This window comes from Vigna umbellata, chromosome 10 (genome assembly GCF_029865625.1).
Source record: "Vigna umbellata cultivar VRB3 chromosome 10, Vumbellata_1.0, whole genome shotgun sequence".
Taxonomy (NCBI): Eukaryota; Viridiplantae; Streptophyta; class Magnoliopsida; order Fabales; family Fabaceae; genus Vigna; species Vigna umbellata.
The window spans coordinates 13109427-13125039 of NC_142174.1; the positions used below are offsets into that span (position 1 = coordinate 13109427).

A 15613-nucleotide genomic window follows, 5' to 3' on the forward strand; every position below is an offset into this window, starting at 1 on the left:
GATATTGAGGTAAAATGGATAAATATTTTTTTTTATATATTTGGAAGTACAGTGGATTTCCAATTTAATATAAAATAGATAATCTAAAGAAATTTAGATGGTTGAGGAATAAAGCAAGATATTGAATAATGAAGTATTGAAGTAAACCAATGCAATAGTTATTATATTTTGTTTCCTTGATCAACACTAAACAACTAAAAGAAAGAATTTTTACTATGTGTAAATAATTTAAAATTAACTTTGCTTCTATTTGAACAAAATGACTTTATCGTTGTTTCTAAGAAAGTTGGGTAAATTTGTTATGTTCTTATGCATTCTCATTATTCTTCGACTTTGACATTCTTCACATCATACTATCAAAGTTTATTTTACAAAATTATGCTTTATTCTTGACTGTGTAATATATATATATATATATATATATATATATATATATATATATATATATATATATATATATATATATATATATATATATATATATATATATATATATATGGGCTTTGCTAACGCGCGTACGCCTGTTTTTCAGTTGGTACATTTTAGCAATGTGTACCGGATTTTAGTAGACAAAAATACCCTTATATATTATGGATTCCAAGTTTTAAAGTTAAGAGTATTTTAATAATTTTCATTCTCAAAACTAAAAAAAAAAAAAAAGAAACCCCCCAAACCCTTACTCACCTCTCTCATTCCTCTCAACCCTTTCTCTTACCTCTTTTTTACTCCAACCTTTTCTCTGTCATCCCTACTGTAGCCCCAATTGAAAAAATCAGAAACACTTGCTGTTAAACAATCTTACAAAAAAATGATTTTATAATGAGTTTTCATCTTATAATTTTTGTCTTATCTAATTTTATCCAATTTTCACAAGCATAAACGAATTGGTAATTGACCTGGAAAAAATCAGAAATACTCGCTATAAAACAATTTCTTACAAAAAATGATTTTATAATGAGTTTTTATTTTATAATTTTTGTCTTATCTAATTTTATGTAATTTTCACAAGCATAATGACATCAAAGGAGTTGGTAATTGGCCTGGAAAAAAATCAGAAACACTCAGTTGTTAAACAATTTCTTACAAAAAATGACTTTATAATGAGTTTTCATTTTATAATTTTTGTCGTATATAATTTTATCTAATTTTCACAAGCATAATGACATCTGAAAGAATTGATAATTGGCCTGGAGGGCTTTTTTAGAGATGATGATTCAACAAATACAGATGATGAAATTAGAGAGGTTAGTGAAGATAGTGAAATTGAAGAGATCTTGAATGAACCTTTGCCTTGAAGGTGAATATGTCAATGACTCAACTCTTTTCAAAGGAAAATTTTTTAGAGGCATGTGTTTCTGATTTTTTTCAATTGAAGCTACAGTAGGGATGACAGAGAAAATGTTGGAGTGAGAGAGATGAAAGAGAAAGGATTGAGAGGAATGAGAGAAGTGAGTAAGGGTTTGGGGGTTTCTTTTTTTTTTTTTAAGTTTTGAGAATGAAAATTATTAAAATACCCTTAACCTTAAAACTTGGAATCCATAATATATAAGGGTATTTTTGTCTACTAAAATCCGGTACAGATTGCTAAAATGTACCAACTGAAAAACAAGTTATGTATGATGGTAACCTTGTTTTAATTTAATTAAGTTCTAAATTTTCATAAATATGTTGTTTATTGAGTAGTTACAATTTATATTTTTTAATTAAGTTTTTCTTTTATTAATTTATTAATTAAGTGGCATTATTATTTACTGTGTTTAGGTATTTTGAAAAATGAGATTATATAATAAATATAAAATCATATTAAAACGAGAGAAAAAATTTATTGTGTTAATTAAAATTGAAAATGTATTTGATGATAATATCATATAGGGTGATGACATGTAAGACATCGAAAATATAACAACTTTACTATCCAACTTGTTTTTAAAGAGAATAGTAAATAGATGTTGATGACATGCAACTCATTCATAAGCATGACGACCTTATTATTTAATATGTTATTAATAATAGTAATTAAAATCACTTATCAATTTGATGGCTTGTTGAGCTTTGGAAAACATCAGGATTTCTTTATCTAATATGTTTTCAACTAAAACAATTAAAATTAATTTAGCTACAATATCATTCTTATATTAATAAGAAAAACCTCATCTTTAAATTATTTATATATAAAAACAAGTAACTAAAATAATAATCATGTCGCATATTTTAATAAAAATTTAAAACATAAATCAATATTTTAAATATTTAATAAATAAAATAATTTAATAAAAAATTAACTAAAAATTAAAGTTATTTAATCTTAGGGATTCTCTTTGTCTAGTTAAATGTAAAGTAGTTAATAAATGTGTTTAATGTTCTCATATTTCAAATAAAGAAATGTTAAAGTGAATCCAAATATTGATTTTATATTTCAAATTGAATATGCTTTTAATTTTTAAATTTTAACGGAAAACTAAAATTAGTGTCTATCTCATATTTTAATATAATTTGACAATCAAACTTAACAATAAATAAATCTAATTTTTTAATATGTTAAAAAGATTTTAAACTTTTTGTCTAAAATATTTATATTGTTTGACATATTTTAATTTTAATATTAATCTAACAATTTTTTAACACTGTTTTGAAAAAAACCATATACATTTTAACTTTTAAATTCAAAGAACAAAAATATTTTAAAAAACAGAATAAAATTTCAATTTTGAACCTATTTATGATCCTCCAAACATGTCCAATCCTATACGTATGGTGACTAAAGAGTAAGAAATCACTAACCGTAGCGATTAATATTTTCTGTTCTATAATTATCTTTAACGGTGATTCTGAGTCCTTTAGCGGTGTACCATATTATCAGCAACTTTTTATTCTGATTTCTTTCTGACTTTTGTTTGTCGTATATGTTAATTAATTATGATTTTTATTTTCCAAAGGATGGTTTTGTCATACTTACGTAACCAAAGTGGTCCGATAAAAATAACCCCCACATCAATGAAATAGATTTTCATTGTTCGCAAATATCTCTTATCTTATTTAAAAATGCAACAAATAATTATGATTTCGGTTTGAAATGTTTTATTATTTTTCTGTAAAGAGAACTGGTACTGTTAAGATTAATAAATTATGTTGTGTTGTTAGAAATAAATGCAAATTTAATTTATTGAGTAATGTCTTCTACATTTATATTCATTTCAATATTAAATCTAGCATTTAAGTATTCAATGTGTAAACCATAATCAAATATCAGGGAGAAAATAATACTTTTCACAATTATTATATTCAACATACATAAATATATACGAAGTTCTTACCAAAAATTGAAGATCATAACATAGATATGCGTAGGATCTATATTACTGCATTTTATTCTTATTTTAAAAGTGATTAACATACTTTTGAAAAATATATAATCTAAAATAATATTACATCATAATTTAAGTTATTCTTTGTAAATATAAACTCTAAATATTCCTTTTCTAAAATTTAAAGTGATTGAGACAGTTGCAAAAGTAACATAAGGATCTAAATTAAAGTATCTTATTATTAGCTTTGCAGGGATATTTTGAAGGTGGTCATATGGTTCCACTAAACAAGAGTGTATGGCAGTGAAATTTTGAAACATTATGGAACTAATCTAGCACATGGAATTATCTGAAGAGGAATATGCATGCACCACTGGGACCTTATATATCAACTTTCATCTACACTTTCCTATTATCTACCAAATGCATTATTTTCTGTTCTAGGGAGAAAAAAAAAAAACTATACATTAAGTTAGGAAAATTATTTTTCTTTAATTTCAAAAAGTTCACTCATCATATATTTAACTCAACTTCCCACAAGTCAATTGAGTATATAGTTGAAAAATTGAAAGATTTTTAACCACGATAAATTAAATTTTATCAATTTTGTTAATGTAAAATTATGAAAGATTTTGTAAAAATATATTTGTTGATACAATAATGAGATGACATGATTATTTCTGTTTGTTGTCATCCTAATCTTAAGATGTTCAAACTTGAAAAAAATAGAAAGAAAAGAAATATATATATATATATATATATATATATATATGTAAAATAAAATATTTGATTATCTTGAGGAACTAATCAATTATGGCAAATAAATAATTTCTTATTTAGAGGTTTTTCTAATAGAATGCATCTTATATTTCAAAAAAGTCCATTCATCATATATTTAACTCAACTTGGCACAAGTTAATTGAGTATCTAGTTGAAAAGTTGAAATGGATTCTTAACCACGATAAATTAAATTTTACCAATTTTGTTGATAGTAAAACTATGAAAGATTTTATAAAAGTATATTTGGTGATACAATAATGAGATGACACGATTATTTCTACTTATGACAGTTTGTTGTCATCCTAATTTTAAGATGTTTAAACTTGAAAAAAATATATGTATATAATAAAAAAATATTTGATTATCTTAAGAAAATAATCAATTATGATCAATAAATAATTTTTTATTTAGAGGTTTTTCTAATATAATGGATCTGATTATGATTATAAAACTTTTGTTTGTCGTTTCAACTAAATAATTAATATAATATTTACAACTTTTTTTTGTTATAATTTGTTTAGTCGGGATCATTTTTTTTTCAGAAAAACATCATTAGCACTAAAGCAAGCAATTTTAATCATCCTCCCACAAAAGACGGGGCAAAAGGAAAGATTTCCAATACTCAAATAATCAAAGAGCTAAAAATTCAAAACCAGTTGAAAATGTTGGTCCTTCTAACAATTTTTTATCATATTTATTAATATTGATATGTGCCATATAAATGAAGAGAAAAAGGAAAAAATATAAAACAAAAAAATTGATTCAAAATTGTTCTGATATATTAAATAATATTAAAAATTTAGACCAATTTAGATATACTTTTTTTAATGTTCTAATACATTTTTAAAATCAAGAACTTTATTGATGAATTCAAAATTAAATCTTTGTTATCTCAATAAATTTGACATAAAAAATTATTTAAGGAGACACCAAATAAAATTTCTTGTAATAAGTTTTAATCTTGAATTTTATAAACGTCTCTTTTTGACATATATAAATTTTTTCATTCATTTGACAATATTTTTATTTTATTTTATTTTATAAAAGAATATATAAATTTTACATTATTATAATTATTTTATTCTAATACATGCGTCAAAAATGAATGTTTAAATGAATTTAAAAGTGTCTCATAATAATTTATCGTGTAGGTAAAGAATGGACTTGACAGCTATAAAGATTGCACACCATGGGCGAGTGCAATAAAAAAATAAAGAAAACCTCTGAATTCTCAAAGAAAAGGTCACGCATGTGAGAACAAGGAACAAATTTACGCATCTCCATGGACTCATCAGAACCCAGCTGGTTTTTGGATTTCGTAATAATTTTCATTCATCATCACTATTTTCTGTGATCAAACATATAATGATTTACTAATATTTTATTTTATTTCAACTGTTGCAGGAAACTGAGGATTGCACCATGTTCCGACAATGTCTTGAAGATGATCACGAGTTACTTTCCCTTGAGATAGCAAGTGCCCTAGAGAACTTGCCACTACCACAGCATCAGCAACCTTTGTCTTCGGAGAGTCACATGTTGTATTCCGAAACCACTAATTTCAACAGTTCCATCAAGCAGCCCAAAACGAATCTCTGCAGTTGGAACTCAACCCCCATTTCCACCAAACACTTTTCACCCAAACTTTCCTCCTCTTCCTCTTCCTCATCTTCACCACTCTCCCAGATTATGTTTCTAAACAACTCAAACTCGTTGTCTGTGGAGAACACTCAGTTTGAAGGGATTGTTTCTGCTGCGCTGAGCCCGCCGCAACAGAACAAAGGTGTTTCAGTTTCAATCCCAGAGAACGGAACAAGATCATCAAAAAATCTGAAAGACAAAGGAATCCGCAAGACTTCCGGTCACGGTCGGAATCACATCATCGCGGAAAGAAAACGGAGACAGAAAATGAGCCAGGGCTTAATTGCTCTTGCTGCTCTCATTCCAGGCTTAAAGAAGGTACTGTTCACTGTAAGCCAATGATTGAAATTAATCTCCAATAAATGAACACTTTACAATTATAACTTGTTTTTAAAAATTATAAAATTATTCGCGTTATTATCTTTCATTTTTTAAATTAAGCACTTTTAGTTTTAATTTAAAATTTCCTCAACTCTCATAGATGATGTGTATTTGTTCATTGCACACGACATATCACGACATTAATTATTCTCAGAAAGATTGATTGAATTGTAAGAAGAAAAGGTGGTTAACTGGGTAGGGTGAATGAACAGATGGACAAGGCTTCAGTGCTGGGAGACGCTGTCAGGTATGTGAAAGATCTTCAAGAGCGTCTGAAAAATCTTGAAGGAAAGAACAAGAAGAAGAGAGATGAGAAGTCTGAGGTGGTGATGGTGAAGAAGCCACGGCTGAGCTACCACGATGGTTCGGCTTCAGGCGACGGTGATGGGTGTTTTAGGGAAAGCCTCCCTCGCGTGGAAGCACGAGTGTCAGAGAAGGATGTGCTCCTTCGCATCCACTGCGAAAAGCGAAAAGGTCTTTTGCTGAAAATGCTTGTGGAGATTCAAAACCTTCATCTCTTTGTTGTGAATAGCAGTGTCCTGCGTTTTGGAGATTCCATCCTTGATATCACAATTGTTGCTCAGGTAAAGAAAAGTAAATACTTTTCCAGATTTTTAATAATTTACAGTGATAAGTGACTAACGTTTTTGTAGATGGGGACGGAGTACAACTTGACTATAAATGACCTTGTAAAGAACCTCCGCATGGCTACTTTGAAATCCACGTGAACATGTGATGGAGCGGTAGGTGATAATATTGATAATGCATCGCAGCACGGTTGCCCAAAACATCATTGAATCTCAGATGCTGCATTCAATGTCTCTGTTTTTTTATTCCAAAAAAGGACAAAAATATATGTAACTTTTTTATATTATATTTTGTTATTTTAATTAAAATCAATTTTCTTTTTGAAAAAGATATTTAGTTATAGTAAAAAAACATTAAAGAACTAGGTTTTCCTATTAAACATTTGATCCTGCTGACCCACATTTTTTCCATAGGAGAATGTGGTCGATTGGATGAAAATAAATTGGTCCTGGACTTGCATGTGAAACATAAGACAAATTATAATAAAAGTTAATATTCTGACATACTCGGGTGTGTTATTTGAACATCTTAAATTTAAAATCTGAATTTTGAATAGAATTGCTAACAAGAGATACTTAAAAATAAAAATTATTCACTCATATAATTAACTCAGTTTTTTAAATCACAAAATTTTAAAATACAAATAATGAAAATTTGGGTGTTATAATCTAACGTGAAATTTGAAAGAAAATCTTAAAGATAATGATATAATGAGATATATGCTTAAGGTGAAACAAACATATATATATATATATATATATATATATATATATATATATATATATATATATATATATATATATATATATATGATTAAAAATACTTATTATAATTTACTATTATAACATAGAAAAGAGAAAATGTCAGTATAGTCTAAAAGTAGAAACTGAGAATTATTATTATTATTACTATTATTATTATTATTAATATATATGTTTTATCGTGAGTTTATATGTATCTTTATTATAATAAAATAATATAATTTTAAAACATATAATTTTGTAAAAATAATGACATTAAATGTTTACAAAAAAATTTGTTAATTGTTTCTAAATTTACACGTACTTACGTTTGTGCATGTTAACCTGTAAGTGTTGTGCATGTTAACTTGTAAGTGTTCATGTCAGTTTATTTCAATATGTTTTTAGTGAATTAAAATAGAATGGAACAAACCCTATTATTACTAATCAATCAAATGTGTATCTCTAGATATGAAAAATTATTAAATCAATATATATATATATATATATATATATATATATATATTAGATACTATTTTTAGACTATGAAATTTATAAATTACATAATCAAACCATTTTTTTGAAATTTAAAAGGATTATATTAGATAATAAATAAATCTTATATCAATTTTTAAGTTTTCATTATATAACTTTGTTTTTATTTTTTATTATATTATAATTACACTATCAGTTATGAGTTATAACTACAGCTCTTATTTGGTTTTCGTATTTCATTAAATAAATATACATATAGAAGTGTAAAAGTATACGAGATTAAAAAATTATTTTTTCTTTTTTCTTTTATTAAAAAGAAAGTTTATTAATTTATATGGTATAAAGTTCTTGGTATTTTTTTTCACGTCACTAATTTTAGTAATCTCAACCCAACGGCTACAAGTCCAAGGATGGAGAGAAGAAGTTTATTAAACACGACTATGGATTCATTCATCAATGCTAAAAAAATACAACGAGGTTAATCCATTCTATAAAAAAAATATATGAAAACATCAATGAAATTTTAAGATTTTTCTTCATCTCCATTCTCTTAAAAAAGTGCAATGTGTCCTTCTTTATCTCCATTTTCTCATGACCACAACATCTAGGATCTCCATCCTCATCTCTAAAAACAAAACCCGCAACATTGATGCAAATCAAAGCTTTATCAAACGTTAACAAATCTTGCATCAGCACTTGGTGGAGATCACAAGTCGATATCATGCACTTGCAAGAGAGCTTCCATCGTGTCACCAACAAAAATGCAAATTCACGTGCTTCACCACCATTCCAGCATCACTCACTTGCATCTCGACCTCTAGAACATGTTTGCAGATAACAAAACCAGCAGTTCCACTATTAGATCGTGCACTTGAAATACATACCCATCATCGAACTGAAAATCTAAAAATCAGGTAGTGAACGACAACAGGGCTATTTTGAAAAAAATAAACACAAAATAAAAGAATAATAAAAAACTAATAAAAAGAACAAAAGGGAAAGACGAGAAAGAAGATGAGCCAGATTGAGGTATTTACTGATGAATTTTTTCTTCGATAATTATTGACAAAATTTATCAAAATATTTTTTCTTTAATAATTATCGATGAATATATAAAATTTCATCACTAATGTATATTTTATTTACCGACAAAAAACTATCAATAATACATATTTCATTTATCGACAATAGAGTTAAGCGGGACTCTAAAAAAGAAAAAAAAGAATGAAACCTTAAAAGAAAGAAAAAGAAGGAAAGATGAAGAAGAAAATGAACCAGATCGCGATATTTACTAATAAAATTTATCGATAGTTTTTTCCTTCAATAATTACCAAAAATATATATATCAAACAGATTTTTCCTTTTGATAATTACGAATGAATATAAAATTTCATGGATAAATGTTATCATCAGTAAAAAAATCATTATCAACGAATCTTTTAAGTTTTCGAGAGATTTTTACCTTCAATAGTACCTATTTTTCTTATAGACCTAATTCTTATATTCAACTTTCCCAAGAATAAGAGTTTGATGACTTTGCTTTTAACAATCATCTTTACATACCCCCAACTTCTAATCATATCAATAGTTTTCAAATTAATTAATGACAGTGATGGTGTACTAGACACAGGGTTTACAAATCATATATCGCACAATAAAAATATTTTCCTCTCCATTCATAGTTTCATCTATACTACTTTCTTTACCTAATGGAAATCAATCGAGCGTTAATCAGTTTGGTACTGTCCAAATCTCTCATTTTCATCAATGTTTTATTTGCATTTTCTTTTCAAGTCAATTTAATTTCAGTTTAAAAATTGATTGCGAATCATAAATGTTTGACCATTTTTCAACCTTCTATTTGTTTCATTGTTCCTTTGCAAATAGGAAGTGTTTGTACACTTTAGAGGTTACATAACATTTATCACAAAGGACTTCAAGTATTTAAAAGGCATCACAAAGCAACAATAGGATAATATAATTGATATTAACACCTTTTCTAATAAAAATGCCAACATCAATAAATTTTGTGTAAATGTTGATGATGCTAAGCTTCAGCATTTTAGAATGAAAGATTTGTCTCATGATAGGTTGAAAATTTTGTCTTCATATTACTAAGATATTTCTATAAATTCGGTTGATCCATGTTATATATGTCATTTTGCTAAACACAAGAGATTATCTTTTTCTTCTAGCTTTACTAAAACAATTCAACTTTTTGATTATTTCATATACCATGTCATCACAGCAAGCAGGATTAAATATTGCTATAGTAGATTCACTGGATTGTAATTGTAATAAGTAGTAAATGGGCCACAACCCAATTCTAAATATTTTTCTTCTGATTTTCATATCTAAGACTAGCCTGAATTAATCATTTAGACATTTCTAAACTTCTCTTAATTAGAAATAACTATGAATTTGACATGAGATAGAAGAATTCTTCCACTGCACTTTTTTGTTAATTTGCAACGAACACGTATTCAATTATAGCTCAAAAAATGTTAAAATCTAGTCCTAGCTGTGTTCATTTCTTTACTATCTTCATGTATTCTCTAATTGAAGCAGGATCTGATAAAGATTTGCAGTTAAGTACAGACAAATGGAGACTAAATATGAAGTCATAGTTGCACGATGTTTGAAACTGTATGTTAGCGGTTTACCAAAAAGAAAATAACATGTATGGACTAATTTTTCCACAGAATCTTAAATAGATATATAATTCAACAGCTAATTTTTCCAGTCTGTGATACAGTTGGGCTGAAGCAATTTATTTATATGAGATATGTTCTTTGTAATCTTTTCTAGATATGAATTGAAAAATAAAGTATAACGTGAGTTTAATTATAAAGTCTATGTCAACAAGTGTCATAAAAATATCGGTTAAACTTTCATAAATAATCTGTGACTAAATTACGGCGATTAAGTTGTTTTGAAGAACTTAAGTATGATTTTTTTTAAGTTACTTTTAATTCTTCAGTTAGCATAATTATAACATTTCTCTTAAATTAGTTTATCTTTAATCAATAACAAAAAAACTTGAAAATAAAGTTGGAGAGAATGGAAAAAGAGAAAAATAAATTACATTAGTGAAACTGATATGATAGTAGTATCGGGTTAGGTTTCAGCATGCATACTGGTTTCATCTTTTCCTACAGAAGAGTGGAACGTCCAAGAATAAAGCAATGAAAAGGTTCCAGAGTTATGTTTTGTTCCAAATAATGAAAGTTCCACCCAATCTTAAAACCTATGGAAGTTTTAAAGAAGCACATATAGAGACTGTTTCCCAATTTAGGGTTTCAAAGAATATTAGGGTTTTCAGAATTCATGATATTGAAGAACATTAATTAGGGGTTTTTATTATCTTAATACAACCCACAACATTCATTAATTCAACTCTTACTAATCGTATTGAATTTTATACCATAATCAATGAAAAATCACAAATTTTATAAATAGAATTTTTCATGAATTTAGAGAGATTAAAATAGGATTCAAGCAAATTAATCATAAACTAGCATGATACCAATTGTTAAATTATAAATAAAAACACATATTAATAAATAATAAATCTTTTTCTTTAAATATAAAAGGTTTCAATTCTTTTTAAAATAAAAAAAAATAGAAGCTTACATAGAAGATTAGACATAAAAGAACAATTAACAAACAAATTGATATATGATCTTTTCTTTATAAAATATCTTGAGTTTCTTTTTGATTTTTTCTTTTGAGGGATATGAAGAGAAAAAAAAATAAGAATAATATGATTCCTTAACAAATTAAAATATTAATAATTTTTACCTAATAAACATTATATGACATATATGTCTTTACTTATAATTATTAATTAAATCACTTTATGAAATTGATTAATAAAATATAAGAGTTGTTTTTAATGATTTATTATTTATATATATATATATATATATATATATATATATATATATATATATATATATATATATATATATATATATATATATATATATATATTAAGTTGGTATAGAACATAACATACATTTAAATCTGTAATGTTGTTCTCAATACTTTTTATATATTAATATATCGCTGTTATAGTTAGAGAGTATTATTAAGAAAAATAAAATGGTAAATATATTTTTTTTTCAAACTATTTTGAAAAAATATGTTTTATCGTCAAACTAATTTATATATCTATTTCGTCTTTATTCTTTATAAAATTTATTAAAACATCATTTCCAACAAATAATACCTGGAATTTTTTTACGTATAAAATGGACTTCCACGATAACTATAATATTATCATCTTCACTTACGTTTTATAATATATAAGAAATATATTTTACTTGACTTTATAGATACGGAATAGATATGTAATTTAGTTTAGACATAAAACTAATTTTTTGAAATAGTTTGGAGATCAAAATCATATTAACTCTTTAATTAATTTATAAAAAATAATCAATCACACTGTACATGTCAATTGATAACATAACTCAAAATAAGTGAACAGAATATAACTTATTGAACTATTTTAATCCATTATTTTTAACAGAATGATGATAAAAACTAAATTATTTTATTAATAATTTTTCATAATAATTTCTTTTTTATAATAGATTGCGCATCATTATTTTATTAATTTATTTGAATTTATTTTAAAAAAATATTTAAAATAAACCCATCACCAATAACTACATAAATGTTATAAAAAAGTTGTAAAAAAAACTATTAAAAAAGTATTTTCCAACTTGAAAAACTGATTGAGATAAAATTGACCTCACTTTTCACGTGGAGTTAATCATTCATTTTATGTTTGTATTATTCAACAGTAAATTAACTAAGAAACCCGATACTAGTCATCATTAATCATCCAACAGTATATTAAACGCGTGGAGTGTGTCAGTTTCTGACCTGATACCGTGTACATTGGATAAATGTATATATTATTTTACTATTACATGTTTAATTATTATTTTAATCATAGATTATTTATTATTTTAACAAGTTCATTGAACAGCAATTAAATTTATAATTGTTAATGCAAATATCATAACATATTTTCTCACTTTAAACTTTTAATACAAGTATCAATAATATTTTTAACACGGTTTTCAATATTTTTTATCGTTAAATAATTAACATTAATTCAGAGAGAAAATTTGTTAAATAAAAATTAAGATTTATACGAATTTATAATTTCTAACAAAAATATTGTAAAAATGTATTAGGAAATTATGTTTTTTCCACATTGTTTTTATTTTCATAATTCTTATAATTTCAGAAAAAGGTTTACGACAAATAATGTGATAAAGGCCATTGAAAAAAAAATATTAAGGATATCATGCTATTCATCATACACTTTATTTATTACGGTCAGTAATGTAATAAAGAGTAATACAGATCGATATCCTAAAAAATAATTTTTAATATATTAATTTAGAAAATAGGCCTTAAAATGTTTTAGTAGTATAAATGTCAAATGTTTTATGTTGGACTTAAAAGAGAAAACCACAAAAAAAATGTGGGCTATTTTATACATAATATGTCATATGTTTTCTGTTGGATATGTTTTCTGTTGGACTAGAAAGAGAAAACGGCGAAAAAACATGTCGGATATTTTTATAAATAATTGAAATTTATTTTCGTTAAATATCTAACCATTTAACGTAAAAATGTTTAATTAGAGTTTTTTTTTACTTTTTTTATAATTTTTTTCTTTCTAATTTTTTCGTTAATGACAACTGTAGAGGCTTTGTGTGAGTATTTGTGAACATTTGAAAGCAAAATTGATGGTTGTTTACTGTACCAACAAGCTTACTATATATTATAATTTTCATCAAAACCAAGTTAAGGATTTACGAAAAGGATAAAAGGCTACATAGAAGTAGATATAGGTGAAATGAAATATTTATTGATACTTCTTTAAGTTATGATAAATTTTGATCCACTTAGGCATATTATAATATTTGATAATTATAAGATGATTGGAAACAAAGTTGAGATTCATTCGTCAGTAGGCTTACGCGAGCGATCATCGAATTCTGGTTTGAAAGTGATATACGAAAAGCAAACGTGTAAGCTTAGAATGAATCATTCAGAAAGACAACGAGGAGTGAATAAAAAAAAAGTATGATGCTAATGAATAATCATAAAATTAAGGAAGAAAAGTGATAGTGGGTGTTCAAACGATAATAAAAAAAATAGGGGAAAGACATGTTCTTATGATTATATTTTATTTGAGAGGAAAATTGTCTGCGTTTTCTTTCCAGTTTGATGGGAGTGGGAAGGAACAAAGGGTTGTAATAAAAGATATTTCATGTTAAACAATTTCTGACTTTGTTATCCGAACAGACTAAATTAAATACTTACTAATCATTTTTTCTTAAATTTAATCCTTTTTAATTTAACCATTTTATCATTCCAATTACTTCAAATATACTAACTTAGTGTGGTTTAGAAAGATACGTTAGAATTAGACTTTAAGTCTAACTCAATCCCACAAAATCAGTTTATAAGATCAGGTTTGCACCCACTTATAAACTATGAATTGGTCTTATTCTAATCGATGTGAAACTTACAACAAAATAATAAGATAAGTATTATAACTATTATATTTAGATATATTATTTTATTATAATTAATAATTGTAATTTAATTTATAAATGCTAATTATTTATGATAAAATATTATAATATATTTTCGTATTAAATTAATATAATACACAAAAATTATTTTTACAAATTATTCTTTATTTTAATTTTGATTTTAAAAGAAAATCAACCTGTCTCATTCCATAGTTGATCCGCTAATTTAACGGTTGAACCAATCAAAGTGACCTAATAAACTGAACTGTAACATAACTCACCAAATTAGAATAGATGAGACCAAAAGTTCAAGACCTATTTTGCGATATATTTTTATCATAGTTCTAAATTCTCTAAATTAAATCAAAAGATTTTTTTTTATGAATAATGGGAAACTCATGTCGTGTTTGTTTCCGTTTAAATGAAAATAAGAATTTAACTCAATTTTACAAAATTAGTTTTGTTTTTTTAAAAACTGGCTTGGAAGGTAAGGTTTACAACTCACTTATATATTATAAATTGGCTTTATTTCTAGTCGATGTAGGACTTCCAACACATTCCTTCACGTTCAGATATAGATATCTCATGCGTGATAGTAGAAATGGGTGATCAATAACAGCCCGGTGGATGAAATAGAAGAATAGAATATCCCGATAAAACTCGTTATATTAGACTCTATTCATGACTCTAGATAGCATATTAGAAACACGGTTACGTGGAATTAAGTTAGGCTAAAAAATAATCCTGCTAGCACAGTTTTCAGATGATATGAGAGGAAAATCTGTTGAAAGTTGTTTGTTTACGTCTTTTCTGCTTTCTCTGTTTTTCTCTTGAGTCCAAATACCGCTTTAAGTTCTGAATGATGCTGAAAATGTTGGAAAAGAGAGGAAGATGAACAAAATACATACGATGGAAACAAACAAGAACCCATAGTTTGACCAAATGTAAATGTGAGTGAAGACAGGGATCAGCCGCATTCAAAAGTCACCAACTGACCACCACAGAACATGGGATGCATTTTCACACGTGCTCCTATTGACCCGAGTATGAAGCGTGTGCGCTGCCCCCTTTATAAAACCTTCCCAACAACATCGTTTTTCTCATCTCCCAACTTCAC

At 26.0% G+C, this 15613-nt stretch overlaps 1 protein-coding gene across 1 annotated transcript; it reads left to right on the forward strand.

The window, feature by feature from the left end:
- The first annotated feature begins 5277 nt into the window (after positions 1-5277).
- On the forward strand, positions 5278-7191 carry LOC124823462 (transcription factor bHLH19-like). Its single transcript, XM_047295664.2, has 4 exons — positions 5278-5403; positions 5490-6044; positions 6320-6691; positions 6761-7191. Exons 1-4 carry the CDS (start codon positions 5368-5370, stop codon positions 6833-6835), a joined length of 1038 nt encoding a protein of 345 aa, XP_047151620.1. The 5' UTR covers positions 5278-5367; the 3' UTR covers positions 6836-7191.
- The last annotated feature ends 8422 nt before the right edge of the window (positions 7192-15613 follow it).

Excerpts from the sequence above, each read along its gene's own strand:
- LOC124823462 (XM_047295664.2), top strand. The coding sequence starts at position 5,368 with ATGGACTCATCAGAACCCAGCTGGTTTTTGGATTTC. Across the intron at positions 6,045-6,319 it reads TCATTCCAGGCTTAAAGAAG|ATGGACAAGGCTTCAGTGCT; the intron begins GTACTGTTCACT and ends GTGAATGAACAG. Across the intron at positions 6,692-6,760 it reads ATATCACAATTGTTGCTCAG|ATGGGGACGGAGTACAACTT; the intron begins GTAAAGAAAAGT and ends ACGTTTTTGTAG.